A 20,897-nucleotide genomic window follows, 5' to 3' on the forward strand; every position below is an offset into this window, starting at 1 on the left:
CCCTGTGCAAGATCAGGGAGGACGAGGAGAAGGTCTTGTTGGTTGCGCCACACTGGCCGACCACGACCTGGTTCCCAGAACTTATTTCCCTCACGGCAGCCCCTCCCTGGAAGATCCCCTTGAGGAAAGACCTTCTTTCTCAGGGGATGGGCACAATTTGGCACCCGCGCCCCGACCTGTGGAACCTGCATGTCTGGCTCCTGGACGGGACGCGTCAGACCTCGCCGGCTTTCCCCAGGCCGTGGACTCTCAAAGTGTACGTTGCTACTATTGCAGCATATCACGATGCAGTGGATGGAACATCCCTGGGTAAGCACCAACTCATCGTGAGGTTTCTGCGAGGTGCGAGAAGGATTAATCCTCCCAGACCGCACCTCATACCCTCTTGAGATCTCTCCGTCGCCCTCCGCGGCCTACTGGAAGCCCCATTCGAGCCACTTGCGTCAGCTGAGCTGAAATTCCTGTCACTTAAGACAGCGCTCCTGACTGCACTGGCCTCCATTAAGAGGGTAGGGGACCTACAAGCCTTCTCTGTCAACGAAACGTGCCTTGAGTTCGGGCCCGGAGATTCTCACGTCATCCTAAGTTATGAGTTATGTGCCCAAGGTTCCCACCACGCCCTTCTGCGATCAGGTGGTGAACCTGCAAGCTCTGCCCCCGGAGGAGGCAGACCCAGCTTCTGCGCTGCTGTGCCCTGTTCGTGCTCTGCGTATATACGTAGACCGTACTCGGCACTTCAGACGCACTGAGCAGCTCTTTGTCTGCTTCGGAGGTCAGCAGAAAGGGAATGCGGTCTCCAAACAGAGGTTGGCCCATTGGGTGGTAGAAGCCATCTCCCTGTCTTATCTATACCAGAGAGAGCCATGCCCCTTAGGTGTTCATGCCCATTTCACTAGGAGTGTTGCCTCATCCTATGTGTTGGCTCATGGCGCCTCACTAGCAGATATCTGTAGAGCTGCGGGCTGGGCGACACCTAATACCTTCGCTAGGTTTTACAACCTCCGCGTAGAGGCCGTATCCTCCCGTGTCTTAACATAAAGACTTCAGGTGAGCGGGAGGACGACTGGTGTCGGCTTGCTGCGCCATTTCCACGTGCATCAGTGCGCCATTTTCCCAGAATGTTCCCTCTGGCAAACCCTGGGTCCTCCATGCCCCGCAGTCTGGCCTAGATGTGGAGTAGTCCCTGACTGTGATCCTGCCTGGGTCTCCTTCGCCCCACAGGTTGTGGCTATATTTTTCAATATTTCCAGAGGAGAAGACCGCTGTTTCCCTCGTGTATCCCTAAGAAGCTTTATGGATATATTGAATTATTCTCATTTTCCACATGTAAAGAATTCATGTGCTCCGCCCCCCCAACCCCTGCTTCAGTACAACTAGCATCCCTGTAGGGCCCCCTCTATTGGTCCTCAGGGCGTTGAGAAGGTTACGTTACAATTTCCATCTGCTGACATGTCCGCCTGTCAGCACGTGGGGTTGTGCGTAACGCGGCGTCAGGGTCGTGGCCTGTTCCATAGGGTCTGTTCCCATATGTAACGTCGTAATGAAAAGTCTGAAGGGGAACGTCTAGGTTATGAAGGTAACCCTCATTCCCTGAAGGAGGGAACGGAGACGTTACATCCCCTGCCACGACCCTGGCGTCGCGCTGACGCCGACTCGATCCGGCTCCTCAGCAAAAACCTGAATGACTGGCTGCATGCCGCCATCTTATATACCCGTATGTACGGGGCGTGGCTTGGCATGCAAATGCCACTCGCCAATTTTCATTGGCCTTTTGAATAAGGCTCACAGATGATTGGACTCTCAAGCGAGTTCCGATATGTGACCCTGGACCACAAAACCAGTCTTAAGTCGCTGGGGTATATTTGTAGCAATAGCCAAAAATACATTGTATGGGTCAAAATTTTTGATTTTTCTTTTATGCCAAAAATCATTAAGAAATTAAGTAAAGTTCATGTTCCATGAAGATTTTTTGTAAAATTCCAACTGTAAACATATCAAAATGTAATTTTTGATTTGTAATATGCATTGTTAAGAACCTAATTTGGACAACTTTAAAGGTGATTTTCTCAGTCTTTTTGATTTTTTTGCATCCTCAGATTTCTGATTTCAAATAGATGTATCTCAGCCAAATATTGTCCTATCCTAACAAACCATACATCAATAGAAAGCTTATTTATTGAGCTTTCATGTGATGTATAAATCTCAGTTTTGTCAAATTTAACCTTATGACTGGTTTTGTGGTCCAGGGTCACATATGTAACGGCTCCGTTCCCTCCTTTAGGGAACGAGGGTTACCTTCGTAACCTAGACGTTTTTGCAACTAGTGCCATGTGTTTAGCCAAAACCTGGCCAACGTTGAGTAAAAGAGTCACATTTTTCTCTGAATATGAAAGAAAATACACACATCAGCTCTCACAGTGAAGGGGTCCCTGCATTTCTTTAATCAGTAGATTTAATCTAATCATTAACAAGGTTTTCTTTCCCTTCATTTCATATCAGAACCATTAGTGTTTGCTGTGGTGGCAAGCTGAGTGTGTTTTTCTACATTTCTAGTTTATTAACCGTTTCCTTTTTTCTGTTTCTATGTCATGGCTTAGTAAAAACAGGTACTCTGTGGCCTACGCAGCGCAGAAGTCATGGCTGCTGAACGCCACTGTAGAGGAAAACATCACGTTTGGAATTCCTTTCAATAAACAGAGGTGAGGTTATAAAGATCTCAAATATGACTGTAGAACATCTATTTATTTGGTCACAATTATTTGTCATTTCTGTCATCTGTCAACTCTATTTTTAACATAAATTCAATATAGACCCTATTTACTTAATTCTTTAATGCATATTCTTGGTCTTATTGTGAGTGATTCACTGGTGCAAAAATATTGACCCTAAAAAGTTAAATTTTAGTTGAAATTACATTATTTAGGCTTTGTGGGATATTAGTTTTTAGGTTTTCACACAACGTTTCTCTAACATTTCTTTAAACTTTCTGCGACCATTCTCTAATGTCACATAGCTGTTTCAGATAAAATGGATAAAAATCAATTTCTATTCTTAATTTTCTCACTCATCAAATTCCTCTTTTTACTCAGAAACCTAGTGCTTATAGAAACCTAGTGCTTCAGAGCTTCACTGTAGAAAATGCCACTATATTAGAACAACTTTTTATTTATTGATTTATTTTTTTTTACTTGATTTGTGAATTTGTGAACATGAATTTCTTAAAGCAAGTTCCTACAATGTGAACAATTTATCAGAGCACATTTTCTCTTTAAATATTGACATAATTTCAAGTTATTTTTTTGAATAATTTTGATATAGTCACTTAGCCCATATGAGATAATAGTTTTTTTTTTTTTTTTGCCTCAATAGAGCATTTTAGGTCGTGCATGACACAACGTTGCTTGCATTCCCGTAATCTTTCTGCAGTGTTTTAAATTTTTAATGTTAAATTTTTAGCATTATGCTACAGAATGCTATGGAAGCCTGTTTCTGCCACTGAATAATATTTAAAAACATTTCAGAATTGTGTGCTCTAAACTCACAAAAGTGAGAAATAAAGTCAGAATTGCAAGATATAAATTCACAATACTTATTTTTCTCGCAAATGCAAGTTTTTATCTCGCAATTCAAAATTTCCTTCTCAGAATTGCGACTTTATTTCTAAGATTTCCTTAACGTTTTGGATAAAATGGATAAAAATCAATTCCTATTTTTGATTTTTACTCAATTTTTACTTTTTTTTTTTTCAGACGTTTGTGATATAAACTTACAATTGTGAGAAATAAAGTCAGAATTGTGAAATATATACTTACAATTCTGTCTTTTTTTCTTGCAAATACAATGGGAGTTTACACTCCCAATTAGAAATTTATTTATCAGAATTGTGACAGAATTGTCACGGGGGAGAAATCACACAACAAGGTAGCTCGGTGAAATAGCCCCGGAGGGTGGATTTATTTAAATACTTTTTAAAAGTGAAGGGAAAAATAAGGTGAGTGCTGTCTTCGTGGCTGGTGCTCCTGTGAAGTCCTCGTGCTCGTGAAGGTGGGTGTCCAGGCGTGCTCAGTCGGGCTGTCGCTGCCTTCAAGCCGCTTGATGATGGGCTGCAGCTGTGACCGATCAGCCCGTGATGAGGACGTGCAGGTGCCGTGCGTTTGTTGCCAGGGTGTCAGAGTGATAAGTTTATATCCCGCAATTCTGACTTTATAACTTGCAATTGTGAGTTTATATCACGCAATTTTGAGAGAAAGTTTATATCACGCAATTCTAACTTTATAACTTGCAATTGTGAGTTTATATCATGCAATTTTGAGAGAAAGTTTATATCACGCAATTCTAACTTTATAACTTGCAATTGTGAGTTTATATCACGCAATTTTGAGAGAAAGTTTATATCACGCAATTCTAACTTTATAACTCAAAATTACAAGTTTATATCACAATTCTGAGAAAAGTCAGAATTGCGAGATGTAAACTTGTAATCCCGAAAAAAAAAAGAATTGTAATTGATTGACTGAATTGTAAGATAAAAAAAAAAAAGTCGCAATTACCTTTATTCAGTGGTGGAAACGGGCTTCCCCAGAATGCTCACTTCTAAAAAAGGTTCTAAAAAGTTCAGTGAAATCGTCATTGCGCATTATAGCTTTAACAACACTTTGATTTTAAATCAGTCAGCACTTACACTGACATTTCCAAGTTCAGTGGGTTGAATTTTTTACAGCGCTCAAGCATAGATCTCAATTATAATAAAACTCTCTCTGGAAACTCCGGGTCATGACATTGTTCATTTTCAATCCCTAGAGAACTCATGTTCAAGATTCCTAGTCTTTGCTTTTTGAAGAAACATTCTTATATTTTTAAACTCTGAATCTGATTACAGATACAAGGCAGTGATTGATGCCTGCTCGCTTCAACCAGATATCGACCTCCTTCCTTTCGGAGACCAGACTGAAATCGGAGAACGGGTAAGACAGGAACGCGCACTATGTCTGGGCTTGAGACCAGCTCTCTGACCTCAGCTGCTGTGATACTAATCAAATAAAGAGCTGTTATTGAAACTACCATGACTTTTACGTTATGTCACCAGAATCAAAAGTGTTTAATTGGTGTTCGCGTGTTGTAATCCTGCAGGGTATTAATCTCAGTGGTGGTCAGCGACAACGAATCTGTGTGGCCAGAGCTCTATATCAGAACACCAACATTGTTTTCCTGGTAGGAACTGACTTTTCCAATACAAATAACTTCATGATAGTGTCTTATCTCCACCCTCTACAAGTGATATACCACACGTTTGAGATGTTACGAATGACCACAGCTTTAATTTCATTTTAGAAGTCTTCCCAGAAGAGATTTCTTATCTGACACATGATAGCACAGGGTACGTTGTGGCAGCAATAGCAGAAAACACAGTGATGTTATTGGATTAGTGTACATAACTACACACCCTTCTGGACAGGATCATGAATTCACCTCATTCCAATTACCATTCCTTGGAGTGACGTTATGTCTGACATCCTAGAAAGTCAAGAGGGTTGATTTAGTGTCTTTTCGGGTCAGTCGAAAAGTGATTCAAACTGATAGTTCACACAAAAATGAAAATTCTGTCATTACTCACCTTCATGTCATTCCAAACCCGTAAGTCCATCTTCAGAACACAAATTAAGATATTTTAATGAAATCCGAGAGCTTTCTGACCCTGCATAGACAGCAACACAACTGACACGTTCAATGACACAAGTTATTAAGTAGCACTTAAAAAGATTATTCTTTAGATGTTCTTCACATTAAGAAAAAATGGTTCTTTTATGTAGAGTCTCCTAAGTTTGGGTTTGCTTACCTACAGGATGACCCATTCTCTGCTTTGGACATCCACCTCAGTGATCATCTGATGCAGGAGGGGATACTGAAGTTCCTTCAGGATGACAAACGGACAGTGGTCTTGGTCACTCATAAACTCCAGTACCTCATCCATGCTGACTGGGTAACTACCAGGGTTTCTTTGACAATTTGAGGCTGGTTCTTCATGATACTTTGAAAAAGAGGATGTTTTAATCAATTAAATATATACTGCTTGAAAATAATCAAAAACAAATGATTTTAGAGGTCTTACTTTCTGTGTGGTAGATAATAGCCATGAAGGACGGCTCAGTGCTGAGAGAAGGGACCTTGAAGGACATCCAGACTCATGATGTGGAACTCTATGAGCACTGGAAGACCCTGATGAACAGACAAGACCAGGAGCTTGAAAAGGTCCTTCTACTTTATAGCCCAGCTCATCTATGCAGTTCACATCCTACACATGCCAACTTTGTGAATAGTTGCAGAGAAATGCATGTCATGCAATTTTTTCTGAAATCTGTTAACTCCAACGGCCAAAATCTGTGGTTTTGCTAAGACTTTCGGCAACTATCTTTGACTATCTTTGAAAGTCAGAATTGCAAGTTTATATCTCATAATTCTGAGAGCAAAAGTTGGAATTGCGAGTTTATATCTCGCAATTCTGAGAAAAAATTCTGAATAGCGAGTTTATATCACGCAATTCTTATTTATAACTCACAATTGCGAGTTTGTATCACGCAATACTGAGAGAAAAAGACAGAATTGGATGTTTATATCTCGCAATTCTGTGAGAAAAGGCAGATTTGCAAGTTTATCTCGTAATTCTGAGAGAAAAAGTCGGAATTGTGAGTATATCTTGCTATTTTGAGAGAAAAGTTCAGAATTGCAAGAACTACCTTGGAAGACCCTGGTGAACAAACAAGACTAGGAGCTTGAAAATGTCCTTCATCTATACAGTTTTTAAAACACTAGGCATCATACACTGGACAGCTTTGTGAATAGTTGCAGAGAAATGAATTTTTTTTTATCAAATCTGTTAACTCCGACTGCCCAAAATCTGTGGATTGGCTATGACTTTAGGCAACTACCTTTGACTATCATTGAAAGTCATGTAGTGTATTTCAGACTTAAAGGTTACCTATTATATGCCCCTATTTGACGATGTATCATAAGTCTCTGGTGTTCCCACAATGTGTCTGTGAAGTTTCAGCTCAAAATACCTCACAGATCATTTATTATATAATTTTGAAAATGCCTGTTTTGAGTGAAAGCAGAAACATACTTTTTTTGTGCATGCCTCTTTAAATGCAAATTTAAATAGGGCTGTGCCTTTACAGTTCATACCTCAGATACTTTACCAAAAGACATCTGTTTGGTTTTGTGAGTGATAAACTAATTTCTCTTTAATGTCTTACTGCGCTTAAACTGTCAAATACAGACAAGTTTATGTTAAAAACGCACATTAGTTACAAAAACAGTTATGTCTGTGAATGTAAACAGCTGGGAAAGAAATCACACGTTTATATTAGATCTGTGTGGCAGCAGTGTAATATACAGTAAATAAATTAATAAATCCATTGCTTTCTAGTCTCCTCTAAAGTTGGGACTCTATTCTGTGCTTGTCTGTGCAACCAATGACAGAACAGTTAGCATGCTTTGCAAGAACTTTCGCCATGGTGTTAAAACAAAATGGTGGTGCCATGAGTGGAAATGTGCAGATTAAGACACGGTAATATTATAATAAGATCCCCTTTGTACGTCACGCAGAGAGCGAAATCTGAAGTGGCTCATTTTTTCACATGCTTGCAGAGAAAGGCTTACTAAAAACAAAGTTGTCTTTTAGCACGTTTTCTAAGTTGGTAGGTGCACCAGGGACTGGTTCATAGCACTTGAACACTGAAAAAGTCAGATTTTCATTATATGTCCTCTTTAAAACTAAAAATTAATACTGAACAGACACCAGTTTTTAAGAAAGATTCGAAAAAACATTTCTGACTCTGTTTTAGGAGACTGAAATGGAGAGTCAGACCACTCTGGAGAGGAAGACTTTGAGGAGAGCATTCTATTCCAGAGAAGCAAAGAACCAGGTTGACGATGAGGATGAAGGTAATTGTTCATCAGCATTTCAGCACAACATTTCCCTTTTTTGCTTGTAAAAACATCTTTTTTCTATTCCATAGAGGAGGAGGTGGAGGAGGATGACGACGACAACATGTCCACCACCACCAGCCGTCGTTCTAAGATCCCATGGAAGATGTGCTGCCGTTACCTTTCCTCAGGTGGCTTTCTGATGGTCTTCCTGATGGTGTCGTCTAAGCTGGCCAAGCACTCGGTTATGGTGGCCATCGACTATTGGCTAGCATATTGGACGTCCTCAAACCCGCATAACCAAAGTCTCGCTGATACGTTTGTCAATGCGACCAATTACACACGGAATGATGACACACAGATCGCTGAGGTGACACATCACTGCTGTTTCCTCTTTTATGTTGTATGTTGTAGTTATACTGAAGTGGGATTCTTTGGGTGTTTTACAGCATCGTTCCTACGTGCCAGTGTTTATTATTCTGTGTGGAGCTGCGATAGTGCTTTGCCTCATTACTTCCTTAACTGTGGAGTTTCTAGGAGTGGCTGCAGCTACAAACCTCCATCACAACCTCCTCAACAAGATCATTCATGCTCCCATCAGGTACTTAACACCTTAGAGTTATTTGAGTCCAGGAGAAGACAAGGTGATATTGTGATATACAAATATGTTTTGTACCATTATTAGATTCTTTGATGTCACTCCACTTGGACAAATCCTAAACCGTTTCTCAGCGGACACCAACATCATCGATCAGGTGAGAGAAAGACAGACAGACAGAGATCTTTTTGATTCAAGTGTCAAGTACGTCTCTTTCATTTTAAGCCACTGAGATGAGCAGCCTTGGGTTTCCACACAAGCATGTGACTGCAGTGCTGCGGTACTCAACATTATCATCTTAGTGAGATGAAGAATGTGGCGTATGTGTGCTAATGTGCGTCTTTTTCGTTCTCTCTCCACAGCACATTCCCCCAACATTGGAGTCTCTCACTCGCTCCACTCTACTATGTCTCTCAGCGATTGGGGTCATTGCTTTCGTCACCCCTGCCTTTCTCATTGCACTGGTGCCCCTTGCTGTGGCCTTCTACTTCATTCAGAAATACTTCCGGGTTGCTTCCAAGTGAGTAGTTCACTGAAGGATGAATGCACTATTTGGTTAAACACATTGTATAGGATTAACTTAAGTGAATTAAGTAAGTCCAGCTTAATTTATACATGTCAAAATAACTTAACTAATTTAAGTTCATGTTTTTTTGATATATAAATATATAAAAGTAAACATGTCACATTTCTGACTTCTGAAAAACTTCAATTATTAAACTCCAAATTAAAAGTCAGAATTGCAAGTTTATAATCAGTAATCCTGACATTAAATCTTGCAATTGTGACTTTATAATTCACAATTGCGATAGTCAGAATTGCAAGTTTATATCTCACAATTCCGAGAAAAAAGTAAGAATTGTGAGTTTATTCTTATGGTCTTATGTCGTTGGAATCCTTGGCTCACGTTGGACAAAACACACACCTCAGATTTGATCGTGAGCCGGCAAAATTTTCAGGTATTTTGGATTTTGTCAAAAAACCTACTTTTGAAAACGTCTAGGTTATGTAGGTAACCATCGTTCCCTGAAGGAGGGAACGGAGACGTTACATATGGGAACTCGCCTGAGAGACCAATCATCTCTGAGCCTTATTCAAAAGGCCAATGAACATTGGCGAGTGGTATTTGCATGCCAAGCCAGGGTCGTGGCAGGGGATGTAACGTCTCCGTTCCCTCCTTCAGGGAACGATGGTTACCTACGTAACCTAGACGTTCCCCTTCAGTCGTTTCACTACGACGTTACATATGGGAACAGACCCTATGGAACAGGCCACGACCGTGACGTCGCGTTACGCACAAACCCGCGTGCTGACAGGCGGACGTGTCAGCAGATGGAAATGTTAACATAACCTTCCCAACGCCCTGAGGGCCAATAGAGGGGGCCCCACAGGGATGCCAGTTGTACTGAAGCATGGGTTGGGGGGGGCGGAGCACATGAGATCTTTTCATGTGGAAATGAAAGTAAATTCAATATATCCATAAAACTTTTAGGGATATACGAGAAAATAGCGCAAATATGGGAAATAGGAAATAGCGCACGGATCCTCGATGGAGTGGCGCAGCAAGCCGACACCAATCGTCCTCCCGCTCACCTGAAGTCTTTATGTTAAGACACGGGAGGATACGGCCTCTACCCGGAGGTTGTAGAACCTAGCGAAGGTATTAGGTGTCGCCCAGCCGGCAGCTCTACAGATATCTGCTAGTGAGGCGACATGAACCAACGCATAGGATGAGGCAACACTCCGAGTGGAGTGGGCACGAACACCTAAGGGGCATGGCTCTCCCTGGTATAAGTAAGACAGGGAGATGGCTTCTACCACCCAATGGGCCAACCTCTGTTTGGAGACAGCATTCCCTTTCTGCTGACCTCCGAAGCAGATAAAGAGCTGCTCGGTGCGTCTGAAGTGCCGAGTGCGGCCTGCGTATATACGCAAAGCACGGACTGGACACAAGATGACGTGAGAATCGCCGGGCCCGAACTCTAGGCACGTTTCGTTGACAGAGAAGGCTTGTAGGTCCCCTACCCTCTTGATGGAGGCCAGCGCAATCAGGAGCGCCGTCTTAAGCGACAGGAATTTTAGCTCAACTGACGCGAGTGGCTCGAATGGGGTTTCCCGCAGGCCTTGAAGGGCGACGGAGAGATCCCAAGAGGGTACGAGGTGCGGTCTGGGAGGATTAATCCTCTTCGCACCTCTCAGGAACCTCACGATGAGTTGGTACTTAACAAGGGATGTTCCATCTACTGCATCGTGATAAGCTGCTATGGCAGCAACGTACACTTTGAGAGTCGAAGGGGACAGCCTGCACTCCAACTTCTCTTGCAGAAAGGAAAGCACTACTGCAATCGTGTATCTCTGTGGGTCCTCTCCTCGAGAGGAGCACCAGTCAACGAACAGACCACACCTCAGTGCGTAAGCCTGCCTAGTAGAGGGAGCTCGGGACTGAGTGATAGTTTCTATCACGGCCTGGGGAAGCCGGAGAGGACTGACGCATCTCGTCCAGGAGCCAGTGACACAGGCTCTACAGGACGGAGCGTAGGTGCCAGATTGTGCCCATCCCCTGAGAAAGAAGGTCTTTCGTAAAGGGGATATTCGAGGGAGAGGCTGCCGCGAGGGGAATGAATTCTGGGAAGCAAGTCCAGGGTGGGCCGCAGTGGCGCAACCAACAGGACTTGCTCCTCGTCCTCCCTCGTCTTGCACAGGGTGTGTGCAAGGAGGCTCACTGGGGAAAAGGCGTACTTGAGCCCCGGAGACCAGCTGTGTGCCAGTGCAACTTTGTTGAGAAAAAACAACTGGCAATGGGAGGATTCGGGAAGGGCGAGCAAATGTAGCTGGGCCTTGCCGAAGTCGCTCCAATTCAGCTGATCTGTCACGGGGTGGAGTCGCCATTCTCCAGGGTGGGTGGACTGCCATGAGTGTTGATCGGCTGCACGGTTGAGTTCCCCTGGTTTTATGTGAATGGCACGTAGCGATGTCTGCCACGTTCGACTCCATAGGAGCAGATGGTGGGCGAGTTGTGGCCTGTAGCACGCGGTTGCAGTGCAAACAGGGAGGTGCTTCTGGCGTAACGTCGATCAGAAGCAACGAGGGGCCAGAAGCACGGGAAACAACTCGAGGCAATTGATATGCCACTGCAGTGAAAGTCCTGCTTGCCAGTTGCACATGGCGCCTCAACCCGTGGGGGGCCACGGGCTGACTAGGCGGCAACACTGCGGGAAAACGCCAGTCTGGAGTGTGCCACGGTGCCATGCCCATCTCGGGACTCGATCGTGCTGAAGCGGTCTCATATGAAGCAAGCTCAGCGGCAAGATTGCGGCCAGAGCTGTCATATGCCCCAGGAGCCTCTATATTTTGAGAGGGAGCGCTGTGCTGTGCCTGAGTAATCCCAGACACTACAGCACTGACTGTGCGCACTTGGTAAGGCGGGCTGTCATGTTGACCGAGTCCAGCTCCAAACTGAGAAAAGAGATCCTCTGCACTAAGGAGAGTTTGCTCTTCCCTCGGTTGACCTGAAGGACCAGATGGCAGAGGTGCCAAAGCACCAGGTCCCTTTGTTCGCCCAACGGAACTCGCGAGTGAGCTACAAGGGGTCAGTCGTCGAGACGGTTGGAAATGCGAATGCCTGTCTACCGAAGAGGGGATAGGGCAACTCCCGTGACCTTGATGAGGATGCGGGGAGAGAGGGACAGGCCAAATGGAAGCACCCTGTACTGAGACGATCGCCCCCCGGTAACAATCTGCAGAAGGGGTCTGTGCCGGGGGAAATTCGAGACGTGAAAGTAGGTGCCCTTCAGGTTGATGGCTGCAACCCAACCCTGGAGACGGAAGCATATTCTTATGGACCTCGTCGTGAGCATCTTGGACGGCAGCCTGAGAAGGGACCGTATCAGAGCTCAAATGTCTAGGATGGGTATTAACCCACCACTCTTTTTGGGCACGATGAAGTAGGGACTGTAGGACCCTAACTTCATCTCGGCTGGAGGGGCAGGCTGGATCGCGTCCTTCGCCGAACTAAGTTGCATAGCCGAGACGTACCGTGCAGATCTCTTAGCGCCTGGGCTTGATAAACTTGAAGGGTTGCCATGGCGTTCAAGGGGGGGGGGGGCAGGGCTTTGGCAGCCGGCGGCATGTTCTGCACAGTGACTTGGATGTTTTCCCCCTCGTGTCTCGCCACGGCGGCCGAAAAGCATTGGCGGCTTAACGACCTGCCGCGGAACAATGAGGGGAGCCGCCTCGCAAACGAGCGGCGGGACTTCAGCGTGAGCATGGTCATGCGTTCGCAATGAACGCACGAACCATCCGTGAACGCCGCCTCAGCATGCTCACGGCCCAGACATGTGAGGCAGCATTCATGTCCATCCAGAGAGGTAAGGAAACTGCCACATTCAGAAGCGCACGGCCGGAAAGCCATTCTGAAAAGAACGTCTTTGCACAGCCGTGAGAAATCACTCTTTTAGTCCCAGTCTGCCCAGGGAGGGAACCGCAGCACCACTGTGCACTCAATTGGCCTCGCTCGCTGGAGAGCAGGAGGCTTTAATGGCCGTGAAAACGGCTGCCCGCAGGATCCCGCTGGCGGCTGCCAAAACACTCTTTTAGAAGCTTTGCTCTTTTCGATCAGCAGCACACCGGCGGGGAGAGAGTGAAAAGATTGCAGGAGCACACAATGATCAACAAGAGGCTCGAGCAGGAAAGGCTCCGAAGCGAAAATCTGAATGAGTGGTTGCGTGCCGCCATCTTATATACCCGTATGTACGGGGGAGTGGCTTGGCATGCAAATACCACTCGCCAATGTTCATTGGCCTTTTGAATAAGGCTCAGAGATGATTGGTCTCTCAGGCGAGTTCCCATATGTAACGTCATAGTGAAACGACTGAAGGGAAACTAGTCCTAGTGCATTTAGTAAAACGGCTATATCTTTTAAACTGAATGAGATATCTTTGCCAAACTCACAACATGTATGTAAGTGTTGAATCTGAGATCACATGAAAAAAGTCGTGAAGCTTGGCCAACTAGTGGTGCGATAAGGTCTGTGAGAAATTTGAAAGAGATCAGCCACTGGGGGGCAAAATCACATTATTGCGCAGTTTTTCACACATGTGCACCCAATGTATTGATATCATGCGATAAACCTTATTCCAAACAACTTTGCCTCTAGAACCATTGCTGTCAATCAAACAATTTAAATTAAAAAAAATCCTTTTGCAAACTAATCCTATTTTTTCACTCAATCTGGGAAAAAAAACACTGCAGTGCAATTCTCTGGATTCTCTAGGTCAATAATTAGCAAAAAGGTGTTGAAAATTACCCTTTGGTAAGCTATAACAGGAACAAAACTTAACGAAAACGTGGTGAGCATGCAAAGTTTTAAAGAGACTGGACCACAGCTGACGTTATAACAGTCATAAATGTTAAAAAACATAATATGTCTATGGTAAATTACCTGGATTTGCCAAAAATGCTTTTTAAAATCATTGATTTAGGTGGTTACAGCCATTTGAACACAATGTTTTTTTTCCTCATTTGCTAAAATGCCTTAAGTGCTTGAACCCCGGTAATCACTGCTTGCAGCTATATTTTAAATGACATTTTACTTTCAGAACCAAACTATATTCTATTGACTCATTCTCTCTGTCTCTTGCGGTCTTTTTCTCCTTCAGAGATCTGCAAGATCTTGATGACTCCACTCAGCTCCCTCTTCTCTGTCATTTCTCTGAGACGGCAGAGGGCCTCACCACCATTCGAGCCTTCAGGTCAGTGAATTGAAAGTTTTCTAAAAAGCACGTGGCTGTGTGAATAAACCACTCTTTTTCTTTCTCTCTCTCAGACTGGATACAGAACTGAGTAGTTGCATATGAGTAAGAACAGAAATAATTGCGTCTTTATGATGCAAAACCAATTGTGTTCAATATCAGCCGAGGTCATTTTGTCACGAATTGAGTCGTCCTGTCATCATAAACTCTTGCACTACACATCATGGACTTCATTCCCCACTAGCCACTGCACTAATCACTGCATTCACCTGCTCCTTGTTTCTCACTGCACTGATTACCACTCACACCTGCACCTCATTTCTAGGACTGCATTTAAGCCACTCTCACACTCAGCTTCTTCGCGAAGTCTTGTATTGCCCCGGCTGCATTTCTGAGCGTTTCTTCCCGTGTTTGATTCCTGGACTCCCTCCCGTGTTTGATTCTCGCTGCCAGCCCCGACCTTTCTGCCTGTGTTTTGACTATGATTTCTGCCTGCCCCTGTGTGTTTGTTTTGTTTCTCAGAAATGCAGCCTGGGCAATACAAGACTTCGCGAAGAAGCTGAGTGTGAGAGTGGCTTAAATGCAGTCCTAGAAATTATGTGCAGGTGTGAGCGGTAATCAGTGCAGTGAGAAACAAGGAGCAGGTGAATGCAGTGATTAGTGCAGTGGCTAGTGGGGAATGAAGTCCATGATGTGTAGTGCAAGAGTTTATGATGACAGGACGACTCAATTCGTGACACATTTCTTCTAAACACAGTGTGCTTATTCATGCATCCTTGACATCCTAATCCAACAATAAACAATAAAAGATTAAGCTTTCATCTTCGTTATTAAGTCTCCAGAGTGTTTACATAAATGAAATTAACGCTCTCATCCTTTACAGCTGTGTTAGCTCTAGTCGATCATGGTTCTGTATCACGTACTAAATGGTTTTGACAAAAAAGTAAAAGATCTCTGTTTCCAGGCACGAGGCACGCTTTAAGCAGCGGATGTTGGAGCTAACTGACACCAACAACACGGCCTACCTGTTTCTCTCTACTGCCAACCGGTGGCTGGAAGTCAGAACAGTAAGTAAAGTTGAGTTTTTACTGAGGTATCCACCTTTTTCTTCTCGTAAGAGTCGGCACGGCCATTTGTAAATTTTATGGTTCTGGCTTCCGGTCTCATTCCAGCTATTTTTAGCTGAACAAAACAGCTCATTTTGCTGCTTGATATTGCATATTATTGTGTTTTACAATATTATTTTAATGTATTATATTAATTATGAGCACGCTGGTTTGTAGTGCAAACTTTTATACTGTTTAATGCAAGTTCATCTTCAGAACACAAATTAAGATATTTTTGATGAAATCTGAAAGCTTATTGACTCTACATAGACAGCAATGCAACTACCACATTCAAGGCCCAGAAAGGTAGTAAGGACATTGTTAAAAAAAGTTCATGTTACATCAGTGGTTCAACCTTAATGTCATGAAACTATGAGAATAATTTTTGTGCACAAACAAGACAAAAATAATGACTTTATTCAACAATTTCTTCTCTTCCATGGCAGTCTCCACCACAATAGTACCACACATGGATTTTACAAAAAGTATTCTCGTAGCTTCATAAAATTAAGGTTAAACCACTCTCAGAAAGCTCTCAAATTTGATCAAAAATTTCTTAATTTGTCTTCCGAAGATGAACAACGGTCTTACGTGTTTGGAACAACTTGAGGGTGAATAATTACTGACAGAATTTTCATTTTTGAGTGAACTATCCCTTTAATAATGGTATTATTATCAATTAACGAAACTTTGGTATCTTAAAATCCCTATATAATCCCTATAATAGCATTTGTATTCTTCTCTCAGGATTATCTGGGTGCTGTGATTGTCCTCACTGCAGCAGTGGCAGCGATCTGGACCTCACCTGAGTCTAGTCTGGTTGGACTTGGTCTAACATATGCCCTCACTGTGAGTTATCCGTTTAAACACAGCTCTATTAAATTTCTAGTGGTCATCTGTGATTTAAAAGCACTTAAAAGCACTTAAAAGTCCTCAACACACTTTGTGTTAAGGTGACAAACTACCTGAACTGGGTGGTGAGGAATCTGGCAGACTTGGAGGTCCAGATGGCTGCAGTAAAGAAGGTCGACAGCTTCCTAAGCACAGAATCTGAGAACTACGAAGGATCCATGGGTAATAAATCTTTTCCCGATACTATAAGTATTGTTGTTAATAAAAAATATTTTAATCATTATCCAGAGTTTGGAGACCTACAAGATAAAAAAAAAACATATTTCTGTATTTCTGGCTTGCAAAGCGCTGCTACATGTGCATTTTCAGGAGTCAGAGCGACCTGACACAAACTACTGAGAGCATTATAAAAGGATGTTTAGCACATCTAAACACAAGTCTCTAGAGACGAAGCAGAAATTACACGAGAAAAGGGAGAAGTTTTAGCAATAGCCCGTTAGCGCCACTGTTAGACTGGAACAATTGCTTGTTCTTAGTGACATAATGGAAAACTGGCGTGGATCGCAGTAGGTATGAGACTAAACTTTGACATTTGGACACCATATATAGCTGTGCTAATTGCAGCTTGTTAAAGTGCTCACTTGCAGTGTTCTGGGTTTTTGTTGCCATTGATGTATCAGTGTTATGTCTACTTTGTACTCTCCTCAGATAAAGTCATGTGTGGCGGCACTTAATCCACCGGCTTGGCGGAAAATAACGTACTGTAGATGTTACCATTCTGTAAACTAAATTATTATCCATAAACATGCTCTGAAGGTTAAAGGTGCCTTAAGTTTTTTCCACTTGACAGGGATTTGTGCCTAAAGAAATTAATGATGTGCACTCACATGAAATTATGCCTCTAGACACAATCGGTGGCCTAGAAAATCTATTTATGATGGCCTTCATGATGTTGAGGCCAGTTGGATATGTTAGTTCTGCTATATTTTGTCTCGTAACAGTTATAGCATGACTATATTGGGCTCAATAATGATAATCTAAATTTTATTCACTTTGATTTCAGATGTCTCACAGGTACCAGAAGACTGGCCGCAGCATGGAGAAATAAAGATCCACGATCTGTGTGTCCGTTATGACACCATGCTCAAACCCGTCCTCAAACACGTCAATGCACATATCAACCCTGGGCAAAAGGTGTGAATGATTTACTTCTGCATATATACACAGGACGCGCATATGCATTATGTAAACACAAACCTTTCTTTTGGATACGATCAATCGATTTGACATCCCAGCTAAAATTTAAATAAAATATTTAAAAAATTAAAACTAAATTATAAAAGAAACTAATCTAATAAAAATGCTAAAAGCACATTATAAAATTACTAAGACTGTGATTAGTTAAGATTATTTGTGTTTAATAGATTTGACATTCCAGCTAAAACTAAAACTGAAATAAAAATGTAAAAAATTAAAGCTAAACAGAATTATAAAAAACCGAATTTAATAAAAATGATAAAAGCACATTATGAAATTTGTAAAACTGCAATTAATCGCGATTAATTGATTTGACATCCTAGCTAAAACTAAAGCTGAAATAAATAAAAAAAAAAACTGAAGCTAAATAGAATTCTAAAAAACAAATCTAATAAAACTGATAAAAAGTACATTATAAAATTATTAAAACTGATTAATTGTGATTAATGGATTTGACAACCCAGCTAAAACTAAAACTGAAATTTAAAAAAAGCTGAAGCTAAATAAAATTCTCAAAAACAAATCTAATAAAACCGATAAAAGCACATGATAAAATTACTCAAACTGATTAAATGCAATTAATCAGTTTGACATTCCAGCTTAAAACCAAAACTGAAAGATTTTTTTTAATTGAAGCTAAATTTAATTATAAAATTAAAACAAATCTAATAAAAATTATAAAACCACATTATAAAATTACTAAAACTGTGATTAATCGTGATTAATCGACCCAGCTAAAACAAAAACTGAAGCTAAATAGAATTCTAAAAAACAAATCTAATAAAACTGATAAAAGCACATTATAAAAATGACTAAAACTGATTAATTTTGAATAATTGTGATTAATCAATTTGACATCCCAGCTAAAACTAAAACATAAAATAAAACATTAAGGCTAAACAGAATTATAAAAAAAACTAATCTAATAAAAATGATAAAACCACAGAAAATGACTAAAATTGCGATTAATCGTGATTAATATTTGACATCCCAGCTAAAACTAAATCTGAAATAAAAATGTAGAAAATGTAAGCTAAATAGAATTATAAAAAAATAATCCAATAAAAATGATAAAGACACATTATAAAATTAATCTAAATTTTAAATGTATTTATTTATTTATATTGGAGCTAAATTTAATTATAAAAAAAGAAATCAAATAAACATGATAAAAGCACATTATAAAATTGCTAAAACTGCGATTAACTGCGATTAATCGATTTGACATCCAAGCTAAAACTAAAACTAAAATTAAAATTTGAAGCTAAATAGAATTATAAAAGAAACTAATCTAATAAAAAAGCTTAATTACTAAAACTGCGATTAATTGTGACTAATCGATTTGGCATCCTAGCTAAAACTAAAACTGAAATAAAAATGTACAACATTTAAGCTAAATAGAATTATAAAAAAACAAATCTAATCAAAATTATAAAGACACATTATAAAATTACTATAAAATGTGATTAATTGTGAGTAATCAATTAGGCATCCCAGCTAAAACTAAAATGTTGTAAAAAATTATACAAATTTAAATAAGACATAAAGAAAAAAAAATTATATAACAGCTATTTAAAATTATCTATAAATACTATTATAGTATATTAATAATATTAAAATAACACTTTAATAAATAAACAATATTATTACTCTCAAGCTACAACATTTGTGGTGCCCCTCAAAAGTATAATTAAAAAGTCCTAGATGTGACAACCTCCAACCAAAGCTGACAATGAGTATCCCTTGTAGCACATAACACTCGGTTGTGGTTTTATCACTGTGCCGTTTATTTTCTCACAGCACTGCGAACACACAGTTAATCTCTGCCTGAATTTCAACCACACAGTGTAGCAAAATCTACGCAATTTGCAATTCCGTCATCAGCTTTTATCTTTATTAGTCTAACTTGTTTTTAAGAGGCGCCTTGGCTCACAATATACGAGTATGACAGCACAGATGGCTTCTTTATTGTGACATGGGAACTGTAACTGTCCGCACCAGTTTGTGTAATTTAGAAGAACATCAGCCCTGAGCGTGTTTACACAAAAGCAATCTGAAAACGTCATGGCTGTGTCAAGTGCTTACGTGCTGTTCATTCTGTCCCAGGTGGGGGCATCTGTGGCAGAACGGGCAGTGGAAAGTCTTCACTGTCTCTGGCCTTCTTCAATATGGTGGATGTATTCGAAGGTAGGTCTTCTCAGGACATCTCCATTTAATGAAAAATCATGGTTCACTGAGCATTGCAGCGCTCAGATGTATGTCAAGCTCGCCGCTGGGGAGACGCTGACCTCTGTGGATCCCTAAAGAAGAAAAAAAGAGTTCGGAAAATATGAAAGAAAAGCCATGGTTTCTGATAAAGCTATTTTTAATGTCCTCAGCTGCTTACCCTAGAAACATTTATTTCTTGACTGTGTTGTTTGTTCTTTTAGCTTATGGTTACTGTCACTTTGACAGGCAGCCATTAAGTCATATTTCGACATTAGCCATAGAGATCTATTGAGTCTTCCTGTCATTATTGACAGAATTTCTTAGTTTGGTTGATTTAAAACAGAATCGCAGCTCCATTTGTTGTGAGATATCAAATAGAAAGTGTATTATTTTGGACAATGTTCACTAATGCATTTGCAAAAAATGATGGGGAAAAGTTAAAGCATTGCTATAAATAAGAGTTAAAATATTGTTTTTATTACGACAAACAAAATACATCAGTTATTATTATCTATTGTGCAGCTTTAACAAACTCTCTTAGTCAAATGTTTAGCCAAATCAAACAGTTCATGCTGTTTTGTGCACATGAGCACTGTTGTAAGAGATGTTTTAAATCTGAAGTGCACAGACTCTTGAATGTGTCCATATAAAGCGAAAATGAAAATCTTAAGAGCTCTGTTTGGGCTCCTGATATGCACTACAGATCACTATGTATTAAAGTCAAGTTACTGTAAACTGACTTGAACGCCCAAAACTAATAAAAAAAACAATCCTTCAGGGACATGTTATTGTGATTTTGTGAGGAGCTAAATATAGGTGTATCTTACATAGTTTGATATTTTAAATATCTGGGTAGCTGACGCATGACACATGGATGTAATATTAAAATTTATATTCATATGATGGAAAGTGCATGTTTTTTGAGCTGTAACTGATCACCATTTCTTCTCACAAATTTTAAATATAAATCTAAATATAAAATAGAAACCAGAGATGTTATTGTTAACTAAAACTATTTAAAAATAGTAAATAAATACTATAAAAATAAATAAAATATTTATTATTATTAATATATTATAAATAATATAACAACCAGGGGTATTGTTGACAAAAAAAACTAAAATTATTTCAAACAAAATTTAAAATAATAAATAATAATAGAAGATAAAAATAAATAATAAAATGTATTTCTAAAAAAAT

General features: G+C 40.7%; 1 protein-coding gene across 1 annotated transcript in view; it reads left to right on the top strand.

The window, feature by feature from the left end:
* abcc9 (ATP-binding cassette, sub-family C (CFTR/MRP), member 9) overlaps nt 1-19,989 on the top strand; it is a 53,309-nt gene extending 33,320 nt beyond the window's left edge. The window contains 17 exon segments of the mRNA XM_073837758.1: nt 2,598-2,699; nt 4,880-4,964; nt 5,131-5,211; nt 5,843-5,980; nt 6,124-6,249; nt 7,845-7,944; nt 8,019-8,296; nt 8,376-8,527; nt 8,612-8,681; nt 8,887-9,044; nt 14,182-14,274; nt 15,239-15,341; nt 16,128-16,229; nt 16,334-16,454; nt 17,296-17,428; nt 19,600-19,676; nt 19,919-19,989. Coding sequence (XP_073693859.1) covers nt 2,598-2,699; nt 4,880-4,964; nt 5,131-5,211; nt 5,843-5,980; nt 6,124-6,249; nt 7,845-7,944; nt 8,019-8,296; nt 8,376-8,527; nt 8,612-8,681; nt 8,887-9,044; nt 14,182-14,274; nt 15,239-15,341; nt 16,128-16,229; nt 16,334-16,454; nt 17,296-17,428; nt 19,600-19,676; nt 19,919-19,989 — 1,990 coding nt within the window.
* The last annotated feature ends 908 nt before the right edge of the window (nt 19,990-20,897 follow it).

The sequence above is a fragment of the Garra rufa genome, chromosome 4 (assembly GCF_049309525.1).
Source record: "Garra rufa chromosome 4, GarRuf1.0, whole genome shotgun sequence".
Classification (NCBI taxonomy): domain Eukaryota; kingdom Metazoa; phylum Chordata; class Actinopteri; order Cypriniformes; family Cyprinidae; genus Garra; species Garra rufa.